Source organism: Solanum dulcamara, chromosome 8 (assembly GCF_947179165.1).
Source record: "Solanum dulcamara chromosome 8, daSolDulc1.2, whole genome shotgun sequence".
In the NCBI taxonomy this organism is placed as follows: domain Eukaryota; kingdom Viridiplantae; phylum Streptophyta; class Magnoliopsida; order Solanales; family Solanaceae; genus Solanum; species Solanum dulcamara.
In genome coordinates, this window is record NC_077244.1 from 62,707,953 (window position 1) to 62,735,906 (window position 27,954).

Sequence of the window (27,954 nt, forward strand, 5' to 3'; positions counted from 1 at the left end):
CTCTCGAATAAAAGTATAGAAGTCTCTGTAGCGTTCTGCAAGACTCTACTAGACTCATTTTGGTACGACGAGATCAACGAACCTAGGGCTTTGATACTAACTTTGTCACGACCTCGACCTGCCATGACTGCCACTCACACTAACCCTCCAATGGGAGAACCATTAATACAACTCAACTATCACATTCACGAGATGCAAAAAGTATAAAGATTTGGAAGCAACTAATTTAATAGCAATAATGTTGAGTTCCCATGAACCCAGTAAAGTCTAGTTAATAACATCAAAAACATGTAAAAATACCTAGGAACTGAAAGTCATCATATCAAAACTCTAATACTAATAAGTCTAGGAAGGGAGTGCAACTCCCAACAGAAAATCATTAACAATTAAACCATTATCTGAACGTTTGAGTCCGGGAAAAAGGATTAGAACAAAAGATAGAGTCCATGACAGCCTGAAAGAATACCTCACCCTTGGACTCAAACACACTCACTCCTCTAGGTGAGGTCTCTCTGCAGCCTGCTGAATATGCCATGTACTCAATAAATATAGAGCAAGTATAATATCAGTACACAAAATCAACAGTGTACTGGTAGGGTCATGCGGTTAGCCAGTAAGCGTTGTCCACATTGAGCCCCAAAATAGAGTTTCTATTCAAAGCGTATCATGGACAAGTAAACTCAACATCATAAGAGAGTGCGAGCGCACGCGCGCACACACACATATAGATAGATAGAATAATGTAATCATTTTCATCCCAAACAAGTCACCAGCAAGATCATAGTTCAACAACTTCAATATCATGAAACTTCATATAAATCTCCTCTCATGGGAATTGCAAATACTTAATTTATGTCAGAATGTGGCACCCGATCCAATATTGTGTCGGAACATGACACCCAATTCAAATATGTTTCAAAATATGATACCCGATCCAAACATACAAGCAATCACAATTTCACAACCATAGTTAACATTATATCACCAAGAACAGCTTTATCACAAAACATGCCAGAAAGTGATCATTTCACATAATTTCTAGCATGTTTCCCTATTCATATACACATATGCATACCAGAAGTAATTTATCAAGTACATGAAACTCATACAGGAAACAAAATCATCACCTAACTCGAATTCGAGCTTTAACCACTCTAAGATGCAAGAGCTTTTCCTTTTCAGATTCGTTCCTCTTATTCTTGGTCTAAAAACAATAAATACATACAAAAGATCAATACAATGGTCTATCTTAGTCAAATTATAGTATAATTCCCCCACTTAGACCAACCTATGATCCTAAACCCCTTCATAGGGCTAATTTATACCATTACCAACATGCTAAAAACCCTCTCCCAATGATCACACATTCAAGTTTATGGGTCCGAGGAATCGAATAATTAGTGTAGGGAGTAGAAATCTTACCTTAAGCATGAAAGTCCATGGAAAAATGATAAAAATTGCCCCGTGTCGCCTCCTAACATTTTAAGAACAATTTTTACAGAATAAAATCATTTTGTTTTTTTTTTTCATTTTTAACTTGCGACTGTCCCGCTCTGACGGGTTGCATGAAAATAGAGAGTTCGAAACTTAACATACAAACCTCCATTTCACAACACAACCCCATCTCAAGACATATAAAATTATACCTTTCACGCCAAGTTCAATTCCGTGAGTTTTACTTATCCGAATGTGATTCCGCGAAGCTGTAAATGCTCCGTGTCATCTTGGATATTAGCTTACCCCACAAAATTAGGGATTTGATCCCCCACCATTCACAAGGTCACCCGAGACCTCAACTGACTAAACATTCGTCCAAGTCTGACCTATGCTAAATTTTTTCAAAGTTTTCTGGCCCAAATCCTTCCTCATTAACCCTCCCATAACGATGGGGACAGGTCATTACAACTGAGTATGGAGAATAGGCAATACATGACATAAAATGTGATAACGCAATGACCAAGCTTAAAACTTGGCATAATCTTTTAAAATATCGTTAGAAAGATAAAATATGGTCAATGCAACATTCGTAAGAAAATCATAAACTTTTGATGGTACAGTTAAACTTTGTTTTAAAAATCATGATATTCCTAGAATTACTAATTCTTCTTCTAGATAACCAGATCTGTTTCTTCATATATTTCACATGCTAGTTATTTAGTAGATATACCCTCCAGGGCATTTACTTCTCAGATTAGAGAAAATGCACCCCAGACTTTTGATCACATTATTTTAGACAATAATAATATTGCTAGAGGGAAGGATAATTTTAGTGATCCTACAGATTCTGAAATGAATTTTCCAAATGGTTTAGATGGATAGTAAGCCCATTGATTTTAGTCCGGGTTCACCGGCAAGAAAACATATTTCTGCTGAATTTTTCTGTCAAAAATGGGAACCTTTTAGAGCATGGTTCTTTTCATCATTTTCCCTAAAAGAAAAGAAAAATTTTCAAGATGAATTTTATGCGGATTTGACCAAAGAAAATATTATATTATCTTTTGTGCCTTGGTTTATGATTAAATATGTAGGACAATACTTATCTATGATTGAGCATGGATATCATTTATCTGCTTCCGGAGATATAGTGATTTCTTCTTTACCACCTATGCAATCTTTTGACATTTGCCAAGATGGTAAAACTATTAATTTTACTGCTTTTTCCAAATTATTTGAAAATCGTAATGCTATTTTAAATTGTGAACATGTAAATTTGATTCTAAAATAATAAAATTATGCTAATTATTATTTGAGTGTTTTAGGTGAACATATTATGTCCTTGCATAAAAATTTAGACAATTACTTAAAACAGACTAAGATTTTACATGAAAAAATTGATTCTTTTACAAAAAAGAATAAAGAAAAGGTTGATCAAAAGATTGTAAAAAATACTTTACAACCACCTCCTGAAATTTAGAATTTTAAGACTGAATCTTCTGATGAGATTGAAAAATTACTTTGTGATAAACTAAAAAATATTGATTTATCTTCTCGTGTCACTAATTTGGATTTACAACTCCGACCTATTTTATCTGCAAAAGAAGAAGATTTTATTAGCAAGCAAGCAAGACATGATTTTTCTATAAGTAGAATTAATACTAAATGGGCTGATAAACCTATTCAACGAATGTATTACTATAATAGGCCCACTCCTGTTGATGTTTTAATGAAGAAAGGGAACATGTTTTTAATAACAATTATAACAGTCGTGAAATTTATGAATGGAATATTGATGGTTTTAATGATAAATAGATTTTCACAACTGTGCATAGAATGTTAATGTATAGCACTATTTGCAAGATTAATAAAAATACTGATAAAGATATTGTTAGTATGATTATTGCTGGTTTTACTGGTCAATTAAAAGGCTGGTGGGATAATTTTTTAAACCAAGAACATAAAACTACGATTATGAATACAACTACGGTACATACTGTAGCTGGTCAATTAGCTTATACCACCACTGAGGTTAGTACTTCTGAAGGCCAAGTACGGTCTAATGCTGTTTATACTTTAGTTACAACAATGGTTGAACATTTTTGTGGTCGTTGGACTGATGAAGCTGAAACGATTAGAACTACTTTATAGAATTTGCGTTGTAGACAATTGTCTGATTTTAGATGGTATAAAGATGTTTTCTTAAGTAGAGTTATGGAATTGCATGATTGTAGCCATAAACATTGGAAGTCTAAATTCATTGATGGATTGCCTTCTATTTTTGCTGAATGTGTTAGAAAATCCCTTCATGGTACTGACACTAAGATTCCTTATGAAAAACTTACTTATGGAAAGATTATCAGTGTCTGTACTCAAGAAGGTTTGAATGTTTGCAATGATATCAAAATGAATTATCATATTAAGAAAAATAGATTGAATGAGAAACAACAATTGGGTGAATTTTGTGATCAATTTGCTATTGATATGCCTATTTCTACAAGAAAAAAGAAAATTTATCCTTCTAAGGAAAAGTTTTATAAAAACCTTGCAAGATTAAGCGTCGTGATTTATCAAAAAATAATTTGAAAGAATTTCCTAAAAAATTCAGAAAAATGTATAAAAGAAAAGTTGGGAAAAAAGATTATAAAAAGAATGTTAAATGTCATAAATGTGGCAGATTTGGTCACTATGCTAATGAGTGCAAAACTGAGGAAAAGATTAAACAATTAGATCTGGATGACAAGTTGAAAGATTCTTTGTGTAAAATTCTTCTAAATTCAGAACATGATTCTTCTTCTTTTGATTCTGTTAGCCATGATTCTATTTCATCAGGTTCTATTGATAATCATGTACGTGTTTTAGAAAATGAAGAGTTATATACAGATTCTGATAGATCATTTTCTGATTATAAATGTGAACCCTGTCAAAAGGGTTTGTCTTGTGAGAAAGATGATAATCTTTATAATTTGCTTTCCAATTTCCAAGATTTGAATGTTTCTGTGATTGATGATGATAAGATTTTTGATATTTTGAAAACTGTTAAAGATAAAAATTTAAGAAATAAAATTTTTGATACTGTTTTTTAGGAAGGTTCTACCAGTAATAAAGTAGATGAAAAATCTCCAGATATTATTAGACAACCTGCTTATTATTCTATGTCTGATTTAATACAAATTTTAAACCAAAAATATCTTATTAAAAAAGAAATTACTACTTCTGATTTACAACAAGAAATTAATATTTTAAAAGAAGAAATTATTCATTTGAAAAAACAAAATAAAAATTATGACAAAAGGATTTCTAGTTTAGAGGATAATAGAACTTTTGATTTACTTTTACAAGCTAATAAACCTAATGAAAATGGTAAAGTTATTTTGTTAACACCTGATTTGGATTTGGATGATAGTTTCTTAAAAAATATTAGATTTGATAGTAACAGTGAATTTTTACAGAAGTTTAGCATTATTACGTCGCAAAATTTTTACATTAATATTACTTTACAAATAGATTATAATTTCAGAAAAGAATTTATTGCCCTATTTGATAGTGGTGCTGATGTTAATTCTGTACAGGAAGGGATTATTCCTTCTAAACATTTTCATAAAATAACTCATTGTTTAAGATCTGCTAATGGTAGTAAAATGAAATTACGTTATAAATTACCTGAAGCATTTCTGTGTAATAATGGTGTTTGTTTACCACAAAATTTTATGATTGTCGAGGATATTTTCTGTCCAATTATTTTAGGAGTGCCTTTTATGAATGCTATTTTTCCTTTGAAATATTGGGACAATAATAAATTAATTGGTACGTATAAAAATAAGGATTTTCAATTGAATTTTATTACTAAATCATTTACAAAGACTATTAATCAGATTGTTGATAAATTAGTCTTAAAAAATCAGCAAATAGATTTTATTAAACAAGAAATTTCTTTAATGGAAATAGATGTTATTTTGAAAAATCCTAAATTACAGAAAAAGATAGATTTGCTAAAAACCAGTTTATTTTAAATATATGTGGTGATCATCCTAGTACTTTTTGTAATAGGAAAAAGCATGTTGTTACTTTACCTTATGAAGATTCTTTTGATGAATTAAATATTTCGACAAAGACTAGACCTTGTCAAATGAATTCTGATTATTTAGAGCTTTGTAAAATTGAAATTGATAATTTGTTAAAAAAGAATTTGATTAGACATTCGAGTTCTGCATGGTCTTGTACTGCTTTTTATGTTAATAAGTATGCTGAACAAGAAAGAGGTGTTCCCAGATTAGTCATTAATTTCAAACCTCTTAACAAAGTTTTAAAATGGATTAAATATCCCATTCCCAATAAAAAAGATTTATTAGATCGATTACATGATGCAATTATTTTTTCCAAATTTGATTTAAAATCTGGTTATTGGCAAATTCAAATTTCTGAGTCTGACAAATACAAGACTGCTTTTAATGTCCCTATGGGTCAATTTGAATGAAATGTTATGCCCTTTGGTTTAAAAAATGCCCCCTCTGAATTCCAAAAAATTATGAATAATATTTTTAATCCCTATACCAATTTTATTATTGTTTACATTGATGATATTTTGGTATTTTCTAAAAATGTTGAAACACATTTTAAACACTTAGAGTTGTTTCAAAAAATTGTCATTCAAAATGGTCTAGTTATTTCTAAACCAAAGATGTTTATTTTCCAAACAAATATTCGATTCTTAGGTCATAATATTGAAAAAGGTAAAATTAGCCCAATAAATAGGACTATTGAATTTTCTTCTAAATTTCCTAATGTTTTAACGGATAAGACCCAGTTACAAAGATTTTTAGGAAGTTTAAATTATATTTCTCCTTTTGTTAAAGATTTGACTACAGATACTGCTATTTTATATGATAGATTAGAAAAGGTTCTCAGGCATAGAGTGATTTACATACCAAAGCTGTTAGCAATATTAAATTAAAAGTTAAAGAACTGCCTTGTTTAACTTTGGCTAATCCTAATTGGATAAAAACTGTTGAAACAGATGCTTCTGATATTGGTTATGGTGGTATTTTGATCCAGTATTCTCCGATTGATAAAAAAGATTTTATTATTCAATTTTATTTTGATAAATGGAATAATAGCCAAAAAAATTATGCTACTGTGGCAAAAGAAATTTTAGCTATTGTTAAATGTGTTTTAAAATTCCATTATATAACCAAAAATTTGTTATAAAAACAAACTGCCAAGTTGCTAAATTTATGTTTAACAAAAATTGTAAGCATAATGTTTCAAAACAAATGTTTAAGGTGGCAAGCATTATTAGCTCATTTTGACTTTGAAATACAATACAAAAAGGGAATTGAAAATAATTTGCCTGATTTTCTTATCAGAGAATATTTGAATTAAATATTTTTATGAACAAGATGCACCCGAACTGGTCCGGGTCCTCAAATCGAGGAAGAGCCCGAGGAGTACAAAACCAGAATAGATTTCAGTCTTTGGGCCAGATTCCAGGCTCTAGCAGATTAATTGGAGAAATTTCTACTCCGAGAGCGTCGTCTTCAACCGCCGGCAATGCCGGTATTCGACCCTCCTTTGAAGATTGTCAAAATTACTTAAATTTTATCAATGCCAGCAATGCTGGAACTACTGGGGGTAACAATGTTACCATTCAACCCACCTCAGTTGAGGATCCTACAAATGAAGATTCCTTTCCTCAATTATTGGCAAAAATGATAAAGAGATTTTCTGCACCAATCCTAAAAAGGAATTGATTTTGAATGTTGACCCAAAAGATTTCCAATGAAAGACTAATCCGTGGATCGTGATGAAACGTTATTTAAGCAATACATTATTTTCAATGCAAACTTATACGACAAGATTACATTATGAAATGATTTTAACTACTACAGGGTTTGTGGAGATTATCCACAATAATACAGGTGAGCCCAATAAATCATATTTTACTTATTCTAAGATTATTATCAAAAAATTAATTTTGCCAGAAGAATGGAGATTAAGTACCCTAAAAGATTCCCAATACACCCATCCTATTGTTAAAACCAGTGTCAATTTTAATTATTGGGACTATATTGATGCTTTTACAAAAATTCTGTATTATGAGAATGATGACCACAAACACTCTTGGTTCATCAAAATTTGTCCTCAAATTTTCAAAGCTACCATGATTCCTACCTGGTTTGTCAAATGGTGGTCTTTTTTCGGACCTTCTAATTCTATTTTACCCACATTCTTTTTAGATCAATATACTTTATGGCTAGAAGCAACCCCAAAGATTTCTGAACTAGAAAGAGAAGACCGACTTTTTTCAGGAACACCATTAATGAATTTCTTTATGGAATTTTCTATTCCCTGAATCTTCAAATGGACTATTGAAATTACTTCAGATTCAGAAAGTATGCCTTGTATTTGCAGATTATTTCATACCAAATTTTGATCAAAATTGGTACAAAAAGACCAAAGTGGAAAGCTTTACGAACAAGATCTAATAAATGAGATTGGTGAAGCCATAATTAAATATGGTAGATTTGATAGAATCAAGATTCCAGAAGAAGAAAGTCATTTTGCCAAAATGACTAAAAAATTACAGATTAAAAAAGGGGAATTGTTGTCCCAAGAAGAACTTGTTGCTGCTTACATGGAACAAGTTAAAAGGGATATTCAGCAACAATTTGGAACAGATGATGATTCCATGCCGGAAAATTCCGGAGAAGATAATTTTTTCAATGATGCTCAAAGTTTACACAGTACAACCTCTAGTGAAATTCCCGAGATAATTAAAAAGGTGGAAGAAGAGATTATGCAGTACAAAAATTTTAAAAAAATTAAACGGACTGCACAAGAAAGCGACGGGCAAACAGATTTGATGGCATGAACAGTAGATTTCACTGTGCCAACAGTTATTTCACTGTTTAAACGTTGAAAAACGGATGGCTACTGTAGATTTTTACTATTTGAAACTGTGCACTTTTTGACTTTTGCACATCTTATTGTGCACTTTTTCGATTATAAATGAATGCATTCTGCATTCATTTGTTTTCAAGTTTTAGCTCCCCCTTTTCTCTACTCTCTCACTACTCTCTACTATTCTAAGTTTGTAATAGTGTGAAGTTTGTACTATTGTGATATACATAAATAAAGAGTGAAGTTTGGCTACAACTCCAGGAGACTGGTGGTGTTACAGGTACCCTCCTTTTACTTTCTTTTATTTATTTTGAATTTAACTTAGACCCATGATGGGCTAAGTATTTAAGTGTTAAATAATAACTTACATAGATTGTTAGCATACTAAATGACAATGACTCTAAAATAAGAGCTCTTCTTTAATGGGTTAAGGTTTTGGTCAGGTTAAAATTAAAACAATTTTATAGTAAACTAAGCTTAAATCATGACGTTGGTAAGCCCTAAAAGGGGTGTTCCCGATATGATTAAGTGATGAATTAATTGGGTTAAAACCTTGTAATTCCGTTGCTATGTTATAGTGTGCTAGTCACTGTTTCTTTGAAAAAATCTAACCTCGTACTTTGTCTGACATTTGTTTTTTCATTTTGTGGTTCAAAAAAAATAATAATAATAATAATATTAACTTTTTTATGTGATAGTGTGCGAGTCACTGTTCCTTCGAAACAATCTAACCTCATTGTCTGATATTTATCTTTTCATTTTGTGGTTTACATGGAGGCTGTCCCCGCCATCAGCTTGACATCCAAATAAGAGTGTTAAGATTATGGATTGTAAACGTTAAAAACATAAACAACGTGTATTGATATTATTATTATTTAAATAAATAAAGAGAAAGTGGTTTGATATTTTCCTCAACCTTGGCATTTAAAAATGACATATCACTAGTTATAAAAGTGATTCATTTATATTTTTAATGTTATATAAATAACTTAAATATATATTTTTTTAACGAAAATGAAAAAAAATCAATTTTAAATTTATTTTAAAAATATTTTATTAAAAACAAATATTCATGTAGGGGTATATATATTTGATCCTATCTCACTAATTTGAATTTATTATTTTGATGATCATATTTATTTTTTCACTTTCTTGTAAAATTTATTATATATATATGCCCCAATTTTTTTTACAGATAAATTTTTTTTACAATATATCCGAAAAATTAGCTTTAGATTTTTTTCTTTCTTTTTATCTCTTTTTTCATTCACGCCTTATTTTAAATTTTCATTCTTTGTGGTCCTGAAGTTCGAACCTTTCAAGCTTGGAAATATCCGTTTTTTCCTTCTAAAATATTACTTGATCGATCATTTCGACGTAAGATGATATGTTCGGTACGAAAGGAAAATATTTTTTGTGAAATATATTTTTTTAGAAGATAATTGTTTATAAAATAAGTGGACTTTTTGTTTATTTTTTGTATTTGGCGGGTAAATAAATAATATTATTTTAAAATTATTTATATATAATTTAGATAAATATTAAGAGAGGCGTGAGTGGGGGTAAGGGCGTGGGTGGTAGGATGCAGGCTATAGCGCGCAATAAGTTTGCTTCCATACAAATAATAATATTAAAGTGGATCGATCTACATGTTAGAATTTGTCCTAAATTTTCTATTTTATTTTAATTTCATATGATAATTTTACTTTAAAAGAGTTTGCTTGGTGGTAAGTGTTTATTTGATAGAAATGGACTCTTCTATATCTATTCTTTTCTTGGAGAAGAATTTTTGGCTTTTTATGATTAGAAGATCTTATTTTTTATATAAAATTATAATAGTATCCACAATGTAGTCGTTTAGAGGGTTTTATTTAGAAGGCATTTATTCTCTCAACAGATTTATTAGGTATTTTAATAAAGCACACTAGAATAAGTTTTGATTACTCAACACATCAGTAGTTTCAATAATTACATATCTTGTCCGATGAAATTGCTTATAAATACACAGTATCTAGCGAATATATATCCTCTTTCCTCTCACTCGCTCACCGGTCTTCCTCCCTCATCCCTCTACTTCTCTATATATGTATTTCACAATGTATATGTGTTTTACAATTTTTGAAAAATATACACAAGTGTTTATTTCTCAAATAATAATTCAACCAATATTTTTTTCCTACAGAAGTCACTAAGCTATTTTTTTATATCAAATACAAAGTCACTCAATTTAGAGATAATCAGTTTAAAAAACTATGGCCGAAACACAAACTAAGAGCCCGTTTGGATGGGCTTATAAGTTGGTCAAACCAACTTATAAGCCCTTTTTAGCTTATTGTAGTGTTTGCATAATGCTAACTTTAAGCCATAAATTTTTTAAAGTCAGCCAAAAATGAAAAGTTAGGATTCCTAACTTTTTTTTTCTAAGTGTTTAAAGCCATTTTCTTTGACCTTGAAAATTACTTTTATATCCCAAATATTTTAACTAAATTTCCAAACTACCCTTTTTATTTTTTTATCCCTAAAATTTAGATCATTTTCCTCATTTCTTCGGCATAAGCACTTTTATCCAAACACTCAACTGCTTATTTATAAAAATAACTTTCAGCACTTCAAAATTCTAAAAGCACTTCATACATAAAAATTACTTTTTTTAAGCCCATCCAAACGGGCTCTAAAACTCATCGGAAAAGCACATTAGCAATTTGAGCTAACATGGTATTTCGGCTTGCCTATGTAGTTTTAAGATAACATTTAGTTGGTTTTTCGATAGTAAATATTTTTTAAAAATTATTTATAATTTCTTGAAAGAGAATTCATTAGGAGAGGTGCCTAGGTGTCACGATCCAAAAATTGAGGTAATGATGACACACATCCCAAACCCCATCCCGATTTATAAGCCTAAAAGTAAAATCGTACGAGACTCCCAAAGGGAAGTCAGACCACAAATAAACGCAATAAAAATGACAACAACAAAATTATCTCAAAACCTGATGTCATAAGTATAAGAGTATATAATACAAGTTTGAGTCTGAATATATAATATAAGTCTCCGAACAAAATAAAGACTGAAACTGAAAGATAGATCTAGCGGCGATACGGATCCCAAGATCTCACCACTAATCCGATAATAGAATCTCCACTAGAAATCAACTGTCGTGCTGGATACCCTAGCTAGAATCTGTATCAAAAAGGACATAGAAGTAGGGGTGAGTACAATCCACATGTACTCAGTATGTTTAACTGACTGAGTATAAGGAATTAATCAAACCTATGAAATAAACTAAGGAACACTTACACCTGCACACAAAAAAGTCTTACTCCGGCTACGTTGACGCCAATTTATATAGAACGGCGCGATCAAAATAAACACATAAGCACAGTTTAATATTACAATTAATCAAATAGGTCAAAATGTCACATATATCAATGCAATGCAATATATTATGATGATGCAATAAAATGATGATATGGTAGAATTAAGGCTGTTGCACAACCTGTCGTGTACACCTGTCGAGCTGTGCTACCAAGAAAAATCCATGGGGATCTCGCAGACCATATACCTCGTCACAATCTCAATGTATCAACTACCTCACCACCCAGCTCGTGGACAAGGACTCACGATACTAATATATCATTTCCTTGCCACCTATCTCGTGGTTAAGGATATAAAAAGTTGTCACATTTTTTTTCAAATTTGTTTTCATAGTTCTCACTTTCCAATGATCAATGATATGATAAATGAGGATAAATGCATTCACAACACATAAGGCATGGAGACAGTATTCAACTCAACATGTAATACAAGGTTCATAGTTCTCAAAACTTAACCTAAACATGATATTCACCCTCAATAGACATTAATGGGTAGAAAATACCTCAAATTAAGTGTTCACCCTTTTTCGACAATGTTTCAGTACTCAAGTATGTTCAAAACCCCCAACTCAACCCCTCAAATGGGCATTACCAGTCAAATAGTCTCCTCACGCCTCTCTCACAGGCAAATCATGAATCACATATTCTCAAAGCAGATAAGATAGAGAATAAGATCCCCATACGGGCATCTCAAAGTAAATTAAAAGTCTCAAATCATACTACAACCCCATTCCAAAGTTTATAACATAGAATTAACTAATTATCCCAACTCAGTCCCAAGAAGGATAGTCAAACCTACCTCAATTGCCGAAAATGCACTCGAACACTTTTACCGGATGCTCGACCCTCGAATTCAACATCCGAATTGACAACCCACTATCAAGAATGAAACAAGCACGTCACAAGGAGTCCAATGACACACATGTTGATAAATTTCGGAATTTGGGGTAAAATAGTCCAAAAATTGGTTAATTTAAAAAAGGATCGAATCTGTAAATTTCTTTTAAAATCATCTTCTACTAGTAATAAGAAACTCATGGTTGAAAAACCCATAAAAATAGAATTCAAATTGAGTTAGAAATCATCATTTTCCTTAAATTCGAATTAGGGAAGAAACCAAGAATTTGAGGTTCAAAAACAAGAGATTGGAAGCTAAAATAATCTAATATTAACTAGAAATCATGGGTTTTGGTTAGAAAATCACTTACCCAATGTTGTTCCTCGAAGATCTCTCTCAAAAGTTACCCCATTGAACTCAAAAACTCCAAAAATGATGAAAAATGAGGTTTTCCCTGATATTTCACTGTTCATGTGAAAATTGTTCTCCGCGAACGCAGACACTTCACTCTGCGAACATGGAGCACACGGTGATAGCTCTTCGCGAACTAGATGAAAAGTGTCGCGAACGCAAATCACAAGAAGCTCTACCCTCCGCGGACGCTTCACAATGCCCGCGAACGCAGAGGCTTCCTAAGGCCCTTCTTTGCGAACGTGCTAGGGGACCCACGATCGCGGTCCCCAAGGCACCAGACACCAGAAACAACAAGAGATCTAGTTAAGGTTCAAGTTTCCGATCGGACCCTCGGGTTTCGTTCGAAATCCCGTACTCCCAAATCATATATGCACTCCTAATAAATTCAATATTTTGGACTCAATGAACTATCGGAATTCAAATTTGAGGTATCCTTGACCCGAAACTCGATAAGACGCAACTAAACTAATATGAACCTCAAAATGCCCTCGGAACTTTCGAAAAATATAACGAAGCCTCTCCTAGGCCTAAATCACCTCCTAAAACCAATAGAATCATCAGAAATCCGATCCAAGTCTCCGAACTCGAATTGTTGACCATAGTCAAAACTTAGCTCATTTAAAACCAAATTTCCAACTTGGGACCTCAAATTCACGATACAAATCCAAATTCAAAAACAAAGACACTCCTGGATCAATTTCCACATTTCGGAGCTGATGGAGGTGACAGAATTCCGTTTCGAGACTCGTATCTCCTGTTGGTATCGAAAACTACTTTTTAGCAACTTAAGTCTTTAAAACTCAAAAACTCACTCAAATCACAAACTTTTAAGAATTTATCAAAACCAACTACACAAACTGATCAAATAATACCCGAAAAAACTAATGTGAAGAATAAAATGATAATTTCTCAAGAATCTCCGAAAATAACCCTCAAGGTCATTACACTAGGGCTAGATTTTATTTATTAATATAGTAAAAGCAAAACTTAAAGAAAAAAGTACAAGCAAAGGAATTATATATGTCTTACCTTACTAATCCTATTAAGGCTTAAAAAAACTGCTAGTTAAACTCTACAAGTCTTGGCTCCATCAACATCTCATTTCACTAAAGAGACTGACTTTACAGTAACTGCTTCGAACAAATAATTAAGATAACGTTGGAATTAATCTCATAATTAAATTGTGAGTATACAATTTTATACTTTAATAATTATAATAATCAAATTGTGTAATTTTAATTTATCTTTTATTTTTAACAATCCTTGAATCATCTTATATCTTATTTATAGATAAAAAATTTTAATACATAATTGGCCAATTAATTATTTCAATAATGTTTTTTCTCGAAGGACAAATTCACTAGTACTCCCCTTTTATGTGGCACCCTTTCCTTTTTCTATCCCCCAAAAAATGTTATCTTACGATAACTAGAAATATTTTAACTTTAAAATTCTCCTTTTACCCCTAATGATTTACAACTATTCAACAACAATAACAACAACAATCTAGTGAAATCCCACAACGTGGGGTCTGGGGAGGGTAAAGTGTACGTAGACCTTACTCCTACCAAGGTAGGACGGTTGTTTTCGAGAGACCCTCGGCTCAATAGAAGCATAAAAATATTTAAAAATTGTTTTAGACCACAAATTTTAAATATCTTTCTTATTTTCTTAAATATCATATCAAGTCAAACGGTGTTACATAAAATGGGACGGAGGGAATAGTAAATTAAAGTAAAGAAAGATAACTACGAGAGTAGAATAACGGAAATGTTATTGTTTTCTAAGCACCGAGTGTTGATGTGGAAATTTCAAATGAAAGCTACAACACACAAATATGTCCTTTCGCTTTGAATTTGCTTTTTATTACTCATTAATTGAACATAGATACCTTTACTTTAATTGCCATACATCAGGTGTTTATATCCACTCAAATAGTTTTATATAGTTAGCTGTAAGCAAACCAAAGTTTGTGTAAAACATCTCCAATCCACCTCTATTTTACTCTTTATTCTTCATATTTGGAGAGTAAAATAGATAAAACAAGGAGCAGAGTCAAGAAACCAATCTATGTAGGGTTATGTATCAGTTGGTTCGGTTAGATTTTGAAATTTATTGGTTTGACTTATCGATTATCGATTTATAGATATGTCACACAGTTATATAACCATTAAGATATTGGTTTATCGGTTATTGATCATTATCAATTCGATTATCGATTTAACCGTTAAGATTTATTAAAAAAAATATTGAAAATCACTTAGATACAAGGTGACAAACCAAATAAACCATACACATGAGTTGATAAATTGAGTATTGCTCAAAAGCAAATGTAAAATATTATATAATAACCAAGAGTTTGAGACACCAAGAAATAAAAGTATGAAAACTAATCCCTAAGTGAATGACTTTATATACCGAATAGTAATAAAAATAATTATTAAGTTATTATCGAGTTATCGGTTAACTCCTTAAGAAAAAACTTTAAATCGTTAAGAACCGATAACCCAATAATAAAAAAAATTAAAACCATTACCAAAACAGCTAAATCAATAACCCATTACCGATAAATTAATAAAAAAAATTCGGTTCAATTTATCGATTTCGATTCGATTTTGAACAACCCTATATCTCTGAATGAAGAATGGAAAAATTGTTGTTTTCTCAAGTCCTTGCACAAGTTTTGACGAAGAGATTTCAAATGAATTTCTTATTTAATGCCCCTTTTCAAATATATATATATATTTTGAACATATTTTTTTCCTAATAATATTTCTTTTATTAGCAAATGTTTATTCTACTTCAATTAGAAAAAAATTAAAAATTCTAAAATATTTCTTTTTTTTATCGTTATTTAAATAAAAATTAAAGATGGATTTATTATGATCTTATATATGTGACATATATTATCCATTAAAACTTAGAGTACACAACATTATTCTATTTTAATTGATAAAATGAGATTACGAAGAATAAAATAATTTCCTACTTTTTTATTACTTAAAGTGGTTTAAAAAGAAAGAAAACAAGAATAGAGTTTCTTAAAAGTAATATTTTTATAAGTTTAAAAAATATTATTTATTCGGAAAAAGGCATTTTGACCCATTTTGTAACAATAGGGGCATTTTTGACCCATTAAATAACAATAAGGGTATTTTTGGACCAAAGTATTGATGGTAAGGGCATTTTTGGATCAAACTATATATGGAGGCATATTTGTTCATTTCAAATAGTTTAAGGACATTTTTGACTCTTCTCCCTAAAAGAAATTTTTTTAAAAAAGGTGTGAATGGAAACAAGAGAAAAAAATTTAAAACTATTTTTTTTTGCTGCTATATTGTAATTTAGTTTTTGTATCTATATAAAAAAATTGAGACATGTATAATAAATTTCACAATAAGACTACAAATTCTTTAAAACTTGAAAAGAGCTAGCAAAAAATATATTTACATAAACTCTCAATTTGAATTTGAATACAAATAAAAAGAATAGTTTTGGTGATGATCGTTCTATAATAGAGGGATTCCAACGACCTATTTAGTCCACTATTTATTTTTAATAGGATCCTGAGGTTATTGCAAAATATATAAATATAGATGCATCACGAGTTATGTATGCTAGTGTAGAATAAATGGTAATTAAACAATCAACAACAAATTAATTGAATCCTAAAATTTCAATTCAATGGACTAAGGTACATTATAAATAGGTCATCCAATTAGCACAACATAAAGTCACAATTAGCAAGAAAAGAAAAAACCTTGGAGCAAGCAATGGCTACTTCTTCTCCTATTAAGTCCCGTCCCTTAGCAAATTTTCACCCAACGGTTTGGGGATATCACTTCCTTTCTTATACTCCTCAACTCACGGTGAGTCAGACATAAACCTTCACATTTGTTTAATGTCCTTATTATCATTTATACAATTTTTTTTCTATCTATCTTAATTGTTGTCTAAATATTACAAAGAGGTGTTTAAGACTTGACATAACATTTGATTAATTAACATATGATGGGAGAGAGCGACAGTTTGCTGATATTTTATTAAAGAAAATAAACAATAATGCTGATTTTTCGCATGCAGGAAATTACTAGCCAAGAAAAAGTTGAAGTTGATGAGTTGAAAGAGACAATTATGAAGATGCTGGTGGAAACTCCTGATAATAGCGCACACAAACTTATGTTGATAGACGCAATGCAACGATTGGGGGTGGCATATCATTTCGATAATGAAATTGAAACATCCATTCAAAATATTTTTGATACGACAATGTCCCAACTACAGAGTAGGAGTGAGAATGATGATAATCTTTACGTTGTTTCTCTTCGTTTTCGACTACTGAGGCAACAGGGACATTACATTACTTCTGGTAAATGTATTCTATCCTTCATTACATTACAACTTTTAATAAGGTTAAATTTCTTACTGACAATGGACATGATGTCTAACCAGATGTCTTCAAGCAATTCACCGAACAAGATGGGAAATTCAAGGAAACGGTTACTAATGATGTCCAAGGATTATTAAGTTTGTATGAAGCATCACATCTGAGAGTACGCGATGAGGAGATTCTTGAAGAAGCTCTTACCTTTACCACCACTCATCTCGAGTCTATTGTCTCTGACTTGAGCAATAATGTTGAAGTTACTGAAGCCTTAAGTCAGCCTATTCGCAAGACTTTACCAAGGGTGGGAGCAAGGAAATACATATCCACATACCAAAACGATGATGCACACAATGATTTGCTTTTGAAATTTGCAAAATTGGATTTTAACGTGCTCCAAAAACTTCACCAGAGAGAGCTTAGCGAGCTTACAAGGTACCAGTCCATTATTTGATCTACCGATCTTTAATTAAATGAATATTGATAATTTGGATTTAATAAAAATGAAACTCAACAAAACAGTTGCTCTTGTGATGTATGTAGGTGGTGGAAAGATTTGGATTTTGCAAATAAATGTCCATATGCAAGGGACAGACTGGTTGAGTGTTACTTTTGGATATTAGGAGTGTATTTTGAGCCTAAGTATAGTCGTGCCAGAAAAATGATGACAAAAGTACTCAAGATGACCTCAATTATTGATGATACTTATGATGCTTATGCAACCTTTGACGAACTTGTGCCGTTCACTGATGCGATCCAGAGGTAAAAAAATACAGATATAAATAATCTTTATTTATATAATTCCTGATTGATGAGTGTAAAAAACATGTCTTGATGTTTTTATTGTGAAATGCTATACAATATGTGCAAGACGTAAAAATTTAGTAGCTTGTAAATTTGATACAAATAAACTTGATTTTCAGATGGGACATTAGTCTGATTGATTCAGTGCCGCCATCTTTGAGACCTGTCTATCAAGCCCTTCTGGATGTTTATGATGAAATCGAACAAGTGTTGGCTAAAGAAGGTAAATCGGATCGTGTATACTATACAAAATATGAGGTAATAAGACTCTATTATAACCCCGCATAACTCGCTCTCATTCCAAAAGACGACCAAATACTTATTGTATTATTTTTACATTAATTATTTAGATGAAGAAATTGGTGAGAGCCTATTTTAAGGAAGCCCAATGGTTGAATGATGGTAACTATATTCCAAAATATGAGGAGCACATGGAGAATTCACTTGTAACTGCTGGCTATATGATGGGAATAACATCTTGTTTGGTCGGTATGGAGGAATTTATACCCAAAGAGACTTTTGAATGGTTGATGAATGAGCCTTTGATAGTTCGAGCTTCCTCATTGATTTCCAGAGCAATGGATGATATTGTTGGACATGAAGTAAGTACAATCATATCTTAGTTAGGTAATTCATTTTCGTTCTACTAATTGTAACTACTTATTGTACTAAAGATATTGAAATTTGTTTCATGTAGGATGAACAACAAAGAAGGCATGTAGCTTCATGTATTGAATGCTACATGAAAGAATATGGAGCGTCGAAGCAAGAGGCATATGCTAAGCATCATAAAGAAGTTGTCAATGGATGGAAGGACATAAACAAAGAACTCTTTCGTCCAACTGAAGTACCAATGCTTGCTCTCGAACGAGGTCTTAATCTTGCACGTGTGATTGACACTCTATATAAAGAGGAAGATGGATACACAAACTCCAAAGGAAAACTTAAAAACATGATTAACTCATTATTGGTTGAACCTGTCAAGATATGAGGATAATTATGCCGATGCACCTATGGTCAATTACTAATTTGGAGCAAGATAAGGCATATAAATTGAAATCCTTCTATTTATATGAGAGTGATAATAAAAGAATCAGTGATTCCTCTTAAGAATATCTGGGAGCAAGTTGTTTTTAATTTACTATCAAGCAAAGAAGAGTTGGATTTATCTTTTTCTCTACTTTGACCACAAAATAAATGTTATTCTTTAATATTTCTTCAATAAAATATAACAGAAGTTGTATTTAATTCTTTTTCTGTTTTTTTTTTAGTTCAGCCGTTACTTACCCTTTGATTTTGAGGGGTTAGACTCGACCCATACCATGTCTATAATTGAAGAACAATTACAAAAACGAGGGGACATTGACCTTAACTCACAAGCAAAATAAAAAAGATTGATTCCACAATCTTCAAAAGGAAGACATAAGCCTATACCAGATCTCTTCCTAATAAAAAAAAGACTATGTATTAACTTACAAAGAAATTATATTAGACTTGTCACACCTTCTTCTAATACTAGATAATTGACATCTGTCAAGTTGAAAGGGTTTATTCACCTCTTTAGGAACTTATTATATCAATCTCATGGCTGATTGGATTACACAATAAACAATCAATATTAGTCAGTAATCTCATCAAGTGCATTTTCAGTAGCTAATTCAGAACTAACCAACAAATGCATAGATCCTATTCTTTGGGCATTTTCATTCCGTTCTTAAAATATTCAAATGGATACATATACATAAACCAAGCAAAAATTAGATGAAGAATTATGTAGGTTGTGCTGATATTTCAGCATTTGCAATAAAAATGTCTTACGTCAATAAGAAAATAAATGAAGTAAAAAATTTAATTAAATACGTAAGTACGTACATAAGGCAAAATATATCTTAATGAAATTTGGGTATTGAAATATTAAAGGAGAAATCATTAAAGGGGTATAGAGCTATAAACTTCCAGCTTTGATTATCTTTGCATTTTTTTAATCATGTTGAGCTTGCAAGAATAACCCAATTAATTAGGCAGTAAGAAGTATTAGACAAGTAATTAGTTTCTAGAAAAATAAGTGACACTCTTATTTATTTTCTTGTGTTTAATATGTAAAAAAAAACATTATATATTTTAAAATTATTTGTATATAATCAAAACAAATACTATAGTCGAAATTAAGTAGGGGTAAGGAGTGGGATCATAGGGATGGGTGCTAAGGGGGTGGAGATGTAGATGAAGTGTGTTCGAGGAGTGTGAGCAAACTTACAAGAATCACAGTTTTAATATGGTCATTAATTTGTGAGTGGAAATTGAAGTTGATCGTTCTCCTTCCCCCTTAGGAAAATATCAACCAAATCTTTGTGAAAAGAAAATGTGAAAAGAAAAGTCAAAAAAAAAGGTTGAAGAATGTTATAACCCGTATTTTTTCACATTAGGACATTTTGGGGATAATGGTAACAAGGCTATGTTGGATTTTGTTGGATACAAAATTCTTATGACTAAATTGGGATGTGGAAATATTGGAAAAGTTTAAAGGTAAAATCGGAATTTTTCATGTGGAAATACTATAAAAGGTTAAGGACAAAATTGGAATTTCACATATGAAAATACTACAAAAGGTTAAGGACAAAATTGGAATTTCAACTTGGGAATATTAGAAAAGGTGAGGGGCAAAATGGTAATTTCACCTAGGGGTCTTATATCTTCCAACTCCTAGAATGTTCAAGAGAATTGGAAGAAGATAGAGGAGCCAAAAACAAGGAAAAATAAGAGAGAGTTCGGCCAAGGCAAGGAAAACATAACTTCTTAAAATTTCATCCCAAAAATTACTGTCTTAGTATTCCTACTATATCAAGGGTCCTTTATAACATGGTAAACTTATTTTGGAAGATAGAAGACTTGTTTGGTTGATTTGAAGCTTTGGTTAAGTGAAGAAGTTAGAAGGAAAAGGTAAGAATTAATCCAATTTCTTTGTGTTATGAAGGTAAGAATTAATCCAATTTCCAAGTATTGGAAAAATTGTCTAAACTTCTAGATTCAGCACAAATGAATTCCGACTACCTTAAAACTCTTATAAATGAAGTTATGAAGTTTAAAGCACCTAATTTGTATACGCCACCTCATTTGACCGAGGTGGGTCCCACTATTCTGAATTTTTCTTTGTTATTCCGTTTGGCTTATGTTAGGTAGTATTTGAGAGAAATTTTTTGCTACTCTTCCGAATATTATACGACTAATTATTCCGTTAAGTTCCGTAATATATTTTAAAATATGGAGACGATTCCAGAAACTATTTTGACATAGACTATCTTGATGTTGAAAATATTTGCGCTTAGTATTCAAGTTCTTTTATATATGACCTGTTATCAAAACCATGCTATCGAGTTTGTATAAATATTTTAAATTTTAAATTGCATTTAGTTTCTCACTACTCCACTCGTGTATATTGTAACCACTCTTTCATTGAGCCTGGGCCAGGATATATTTTCGTGCGTATTTCTCTGCATTGTTCGCCGTGTCCCGACGTGAGGGGGCAGGTATGACATGTACATGGGGTGGTGTATGTTATGCCACGGAGTTATGCTGTGCCATGTACACCTATGTTTAGGATATGATATGATCCAATATGATATGATCTGATATGATTTGATATGATTTGATATGGCCATCTGATATGATATGATTTGTTACGGAGATATTTCCTACTCTGGTGTTATGCTGTGCCGTGGTGCCGACGATGGGAGGGCGACCACATTTTGTTCACCGAGTCCCATAATGGGGCCGAATATGGCATATGTTTTTGCATTTATGATTTGAGATTATGATAAGCATATTGAAATACTGAAGATTTATTTTGTATTATGTACATACTATTCAGATTATGATTTTATCTAATATAGTCCATGCCTTACATATTCGATACATTTTTTCGTACTGACCCCCTTTCTTCGGGGGCTGCGTTATATGCCCGCAGGTACCGAAGTTTGATTTGCTGATCCGCCGGTTTAGGACATCTGCTGTGTTATTGACAGTGCTCCCTTGTTCGGAGCTTGTATTTTGGTACTGACTTTATCTTTGTATATTTGGATATGTTGGTCAGGGGTACGACGGGGCCCTGTCCCGTCTTATGACTATGCTATCATCTTTAGAGGTCTGTAGACAGAGTTATGTTGTGGGTTTTGTACATATGTCTTGGATTTTGTTTGTTTCATGACGGTCTATCGACCCTCGTGCCTATATCTATTTTTGTGATCTATTTAGTGATCTTTCTTAATTACTACCTATGTTTTCTTGACTAACATGCTAATTTGGGGTAAGAGAGTAAGAATACAAAGAGAATTATACACCAAGATAAATATTGTAGTCTTGAGTGTCCTCTTTAATAGTTGTTCCTTTTACAAGAGAGAAGTGTTAATTATTGTTTTCTCCTTGTATTTGAGATCTGTGTACTCCATATCAAAATAGTGTAGTCTTGAGTGTCCTCTAGATTTTATTTATTAATATAGTAAAAGCAAAACTTAAAGAAAAAAGTACAAGCAAAGGAATTATATATGTCTTACCTTACTAATCCTATTAAGGCTTAAAAAAACTGCTAGTTAAACTCTACAAGTCTTGGCTCCATCAACATCTCATTTCACTAAAGAGACTGACTTTACAGTAACTGCTTCGAACAAATAATTAAGATAACGTTGGAATTAATCTCATAATTAAATTGTGAGTATACAATTTTATACTTTAATAATTATAATAATCAAATTGTGTAATTTTAATTTATCTTTTATTTTTAACAATCCTTGAATCATCTTATATCTTATTTATAGATAAAAAATTTTAATACATAATTGGCCAATTAATTATTTCAATAATGTTTTTTCTCGAAGGACAAATTCACTAGTACTCCCCTTTTATGTGGCACCCTTTCCTTTTTCTATCCCCCAAAAAATGTTATCTTACGATAACTAGAAATATTTTAACTTTAAAATTCTCCTTTTACCCCTAATGATTTACAACTATTCAACAACAATAACAACAACAATCCAGTGAAATCCCACAACGTGGGGTCTGGGGAGGGTAAAGTGTACGTAGACCTTACTCCTACCAAGGTAGGACGGTTGTTTTCGAGAGACCCTCGGCTCAATAGAAGCATAGAAATATTTAAAAATTGTTTTAGACCACAAATTTTAAATATCTTTCTTATTTTCTTAAATATCATATCAAGTCAAACGGTGTTACATAAAATGGGACGGAGGGAATAGTAAATTAAAGTAAAGAAAGATAACTACGAGAGTAGAATAACGGAAATGTTATTGTTTTCTAAGCACCGAGTGTTGATGTGGAAATTTCAAATGAAAGCTACAACACACAAATATGTCCTTTCGCTTTGAATTTGCTTTTTATTACTCATTAATTGAACATAGATACCTTTACTTTAATTGCCATACATCAGGTGTTTATATCCACTCAAATAGTTTTATATAGTTAGCTGTAAGCAAACCAAAGTTTGTGTAAAACATCTCCAATCCACCTCTATTTTACTCTTTATTCTCCATATTTGGAGAGTAAAATAGATAAAACAAGGAGCAGAGTCAAGAAACCAATCTATGTAGGGTTATGTATCAGTTGGTTCGGTTAGATTTTGAAATTTATTGGTTTGACTTATCGATTATCGATTTATAGATATGTCACACAGTTATATAACCATTAAGATATTGGTTTATCGGTTATTGATCATTATCAATTCGATTATCGATTTAACCGTTAAGATTTATTAAAAAAAATATTGAAAATCACTTAGATACAAGGTGACAAACCAAATAAACCATACACATGAGTTGATAAATTGAGTATTGCTCAAAAGCAAATGTAAAATATTATATAATAACCAAGAGTTTGAGACACCAAGAAATAAAAGTATGAAAACTAATCCCTAAGTGAATGACTTTATATACCGAATAGTAATAAAAATAATTATTAAGTTATTATCGAGTTATCGGTTAACTCCTTAAGAAAAAACTTTAAATCGTTAAGAACCGATAACCCAATAATAAAAAAAATTAAAACCATTACCAAAACAGCTAAATCAATAACCCATTACCGATAAATTAATAAAAAAAATTCGGTTCAATTTATCGATTTCGATTCGATTTTGAACAACCCTATATCTCTGAATGAAGAATGGAAAAATTGTTGTTTTCTCAAGTCCTTGCACAAGTTTTGACGAAGAGATTTCAAATGAATTTCTTATTTAATGCCCCTTTTCAAATATATATATATATTTTGAACATATTTTTTTCCTAATAATATTTCTTTTATTAGCAAATGTTTATTCTACTTCAATTAGAAAAAAATTAAAAATTCTAAAATATTTCTTTTTTTTATCGTTATTTAAATAAAAATTAAAGATGGATTTATTATGATCTTATATATGTGACATATATTATCCATTAAAACTTAGAGTACACAACATTATTCTATTTTAATTGATAAAATGAGATTACGAAGAATAAAATAATTTCCTACTTTTTTATTACTTAAAGTGGTTTAAAAAGAAAGAAAACAAGAATAGAGTTTCTTAAAAGTAATATTTTTATAAGTTTAAAAAATATTATTTATTCGGAAAAAGGCATTTTGACCCATTTTGTAACAATAGGGGCATTTTTGACCCATTAAATAACAATAAGGGTATTTTTGGACCAAAGTATTGATGGTAAGGGCATTTTTGGATCAAACTATATATGGAGGCATATTTGTTCATTTCAAATAGTTTAAGGACATTTTTGACTCTTCTCCCTAAAAGAAATTTTTTTAAAAAAGGTGTGAATGGAAACAAGAGAAAAAAATTTAAAACTATTTTTTTTTGCTGCTATATTGTAATTTAGTTTTTGTATCTATATAAAAAAATTGAGACATGTATAATAAATTTCACAATAAGACTACAAATTCTTTAAAACTTGAAAAGAGCTAGCAAAAAATATATTTACATAAACTCTCAATTTGAATTTGAATACAAATAAAAAGAATAGTTTTGGTGATGATCGTTCTATAATAGAGGGATTCCAACGACCTATTTAGTCCACTATTTATTTTTAATAGGATCCTGAGGTTATTGCAAAATATATAAATATAGATGCATCACGAGTTATGTATGCTAGTGTAGAATAAATGGTAATTAAACAATCAACAACAAATTAATTGAATCCTAAAATTTCAATTCAATGGACTAAGGTACATTATAAATAGGTCATCCAATTAGCACAACATAAAGTCACAATTAGCAAGAAAAGAAAAAACCTTGGAGCAAGCAATGGCTACTTCTTCTCCTATTAAGTCCCGTCCCTTAGCAAATTTTCACCCAACGGTTTGGGGATATCACTTCCTTTCTTATACTCCTCAACTCACGGTGAGTCAGACATAAACCTTCACATTTGTTTAATGTCCTTATTATCATTTATACAATTTTTTTTCTATCTATCTTAATTGTTGTCTAAATATTACAAAGAGGTGTTTAAGACTTGACATAACATTTGATTAATTAACATATGATGGGAGAGAGCGACAGTTTGCTGATATTTTATTAAAGAAAATAAACAATAATGCTGATTTTTCGCATGCAGGAAATTACTAGCCAAGAAAAAGTTGAAGTTGATGAGTTGAAAGAGACAATTATGAAGATGCTGGTGGAAACTCCTGATAATAGCGCACACAAACTTATGTTGATAGACGCAATGCAACGATTGGGGGTGGCATATCATTTCGATAATGAAATTGAAACATCCATTCAAAATATTTTTGATACGACAATGTCCCAACTACAGAGTAGGAGTGAGAATGATGATAATCTTTACGTTGTTTCTCTTCGTTTTCGACTACTGAGGCAACAGGGACATTACATTACTTCTGGTAAATGTATTCTATCCTTCATTACATTACAACTTTTAATAAGGTTAAATTTCTTACTGACAATGGACATGATGTCTAACCAGATGTCTTCAAGCAATTCACCGAACAAGATGGGAAATTCAAGGAAACGGTTACTAATGATGTCCAAGGATTATTAAGTTTGTATGAAGCATCACATCTGAGAGTACGCGATGAGGAGATTCTTGAAGAAGCTCTTACCTTTACCACCACTCATCTCGAGTCTATTGTCTCTGACTTGAGCAATAATGTTGAAGTTACTGAAGCCTTAAGTCAGCCTATTCGCAAGACTTTACCAAGGGTGGGAGCAAGGAAATACATATCCACATACCAAAACGATGATGCACACAATGATTTGCTTTTGAAATTTGCAAAATTGGATTTTAACGTGCTCCAAAAACTTCACCAGAGAGAGCTTAGCGAGCTTACAAGGTACCAGTCCATTATTTGATCTACCGATCTTTAATTAAATGAATATTGATAATTTGGATTTAATAAAAATGAAACTCAACAAAACAGTTGCTCTTGTGATGTATGTAGGTGGTGGAAAGATTTGGATTTTGCAAATAAATGTCCATATGCAAGGGACAGACTGGTTGAGTGTTACTTTTGGATATTAGGAGTGTATTTTGAGCCTAAGTATAGTCGTGCCAGAAAAATGATGACAAAAGTACTCAAGATGACCTCAATTATTGATGATACTTATGATGCTTATGCAACCTTTGACGAACTTGTGCCGTTCACTGATGCGATCCAGAGGTAAAAAAATACAGATATAAATAATCTTTATTTATATAATTCCTGATTGATGAGTGTAAAAAACATGTCTTGATGTTTTTATTGTGAAATGCTATACAATATGTGCAAGACGTAAAAATTTAGTAGCTTGTAAATTTGATACAAATAAACTTGATTTTCAGATGGGACATTAGTCTGATTGATTCAGTGCCGCCATCTTTGAGACCTGTCTATCAAGCCCTTCTGGATGTTTATGATGAAATCGAACAAGTGTTGGCTAAAGAAGGTAAATCGGATCGTGTATACTATACAAAATATGAGGTAATAAGACTCTATTATAACCCCGCATAACTCGCTCTCATTCCAAAAGACGACCAAATACTTATTGTATTATTTTTACATTAATTATTTAGATGAAGAAATTGGTGAGAGCCTATTTTAAGGAAGCCCAATGGTTGAATGATGGTAACTATATTCCAAAATATGAGGAGCACATGGAGAATTCACTTGTAACTGCTGGCTATATGATGGGAATAACATCTTGTTTGGTCGGTATGGAGGAATTTATACCCAAAGAGACTTTTGAATGGTTGATGAATGAGCCTTTGATAGTTCGAGCTTCCTCATTGATTTCCAGAGCAATGGATGATATTGTTGGACATGAAGTAAGTACAATCATATCTTAGTTAGGTAATTCATTTTCGTTCTACTAATTGTAACTACTTATTGTACTAAAGATATTGAAATTTGTTTCATGTAGGATGAACAACAAAGAAGGCATGTAGCTTCATGTATTGAATGCTACATGAAAGAATATGGAGCGTCGAAGCAAGAGGCATATGCTAAGCATCATAAAGAAGTTGTCAATGGATGGAAGGACATAAACAAAGAACTCTTTCGTCCAACTGAAGTACCAATGCTTGCTCTCGAACGAGGTCTTAATCTTGCACGTGTGATTGACACTCTATATAAAGAGGAAGATGGATACACAAACTCCAAAGGAAAACTTAAAAACATGATTAACTCATTATTGGTTGAACCTGTCAAGATATGAGGATAATTATGCCGATGCACCTATGGTCAATTACTAATTTGGAGCAAGATAAGGCATATAAATTGAAATCCTTCTATTTATATGAGAGTGATAATAAAAGAATCAGTG

The 27,954-nt window shown here is 31.4% G+C and overlaps 2 protein-coding genes across 2 annotated transcripts; both read left to right on the forward strand.

Annotated features, from left to right (window-relative positions):
- The first annotated feature begins 16,663 nt into the window (after window positions 1–16,663).
- Window positions 16,664–19,141, forward strand: LOC129901532 (sesquiterpene synthase 9-like). Its single transcript, XM_055976740.1, has 7 exons — window positions 16,664–16,827; window positions 17,042–17,327; window positions 17,411–17,777; window positions 17,886–18,104; window positions 18,266–18,404; window positions 18,497–18,748; window positions 18,844–19,141. Exons 1-7 carry the CDS (start codon window positions 16,732–16,734, stop codon window positions 19,135–19,137), a joined length of 1,653 nt encoding a protein of 550 aa, XP_055832715.1. The 5' UTR covers window positions 16,664–16,731; the 3' UTR covers window positions 19,138–19,141.
- A 6,232-nt stretch (window positions 19,142–25,373) lies between these two features.
- LOC129899657 (sesquiterpene synthase 9-like) lies at window positions 25,374–27,850 on the forward strand. The gene is made up of 7 exons (XM_055974673.1): window positions 25,374–25,536; window positions 25,751–26,036; window positions 26,120–26,486; window positions 26,595–26,813; window positions 26,975–27,113; window positions 27,206–27,457; window positions 27,553–27,850. Exons 1-7 carry the CDS (start codon window positions 25,441–25,443, stop codon window positions 27,844–27,846), a joined length of 1,653 nt encoding a protein of 550 aa, XP_055830648.1. The 5' UTR covers window positions 25,374–25,440; the 3' UTR covers window positions 27,847–27,850.
- Window positions 27,851–27,954: the final 104 nt, after the last annotated feature.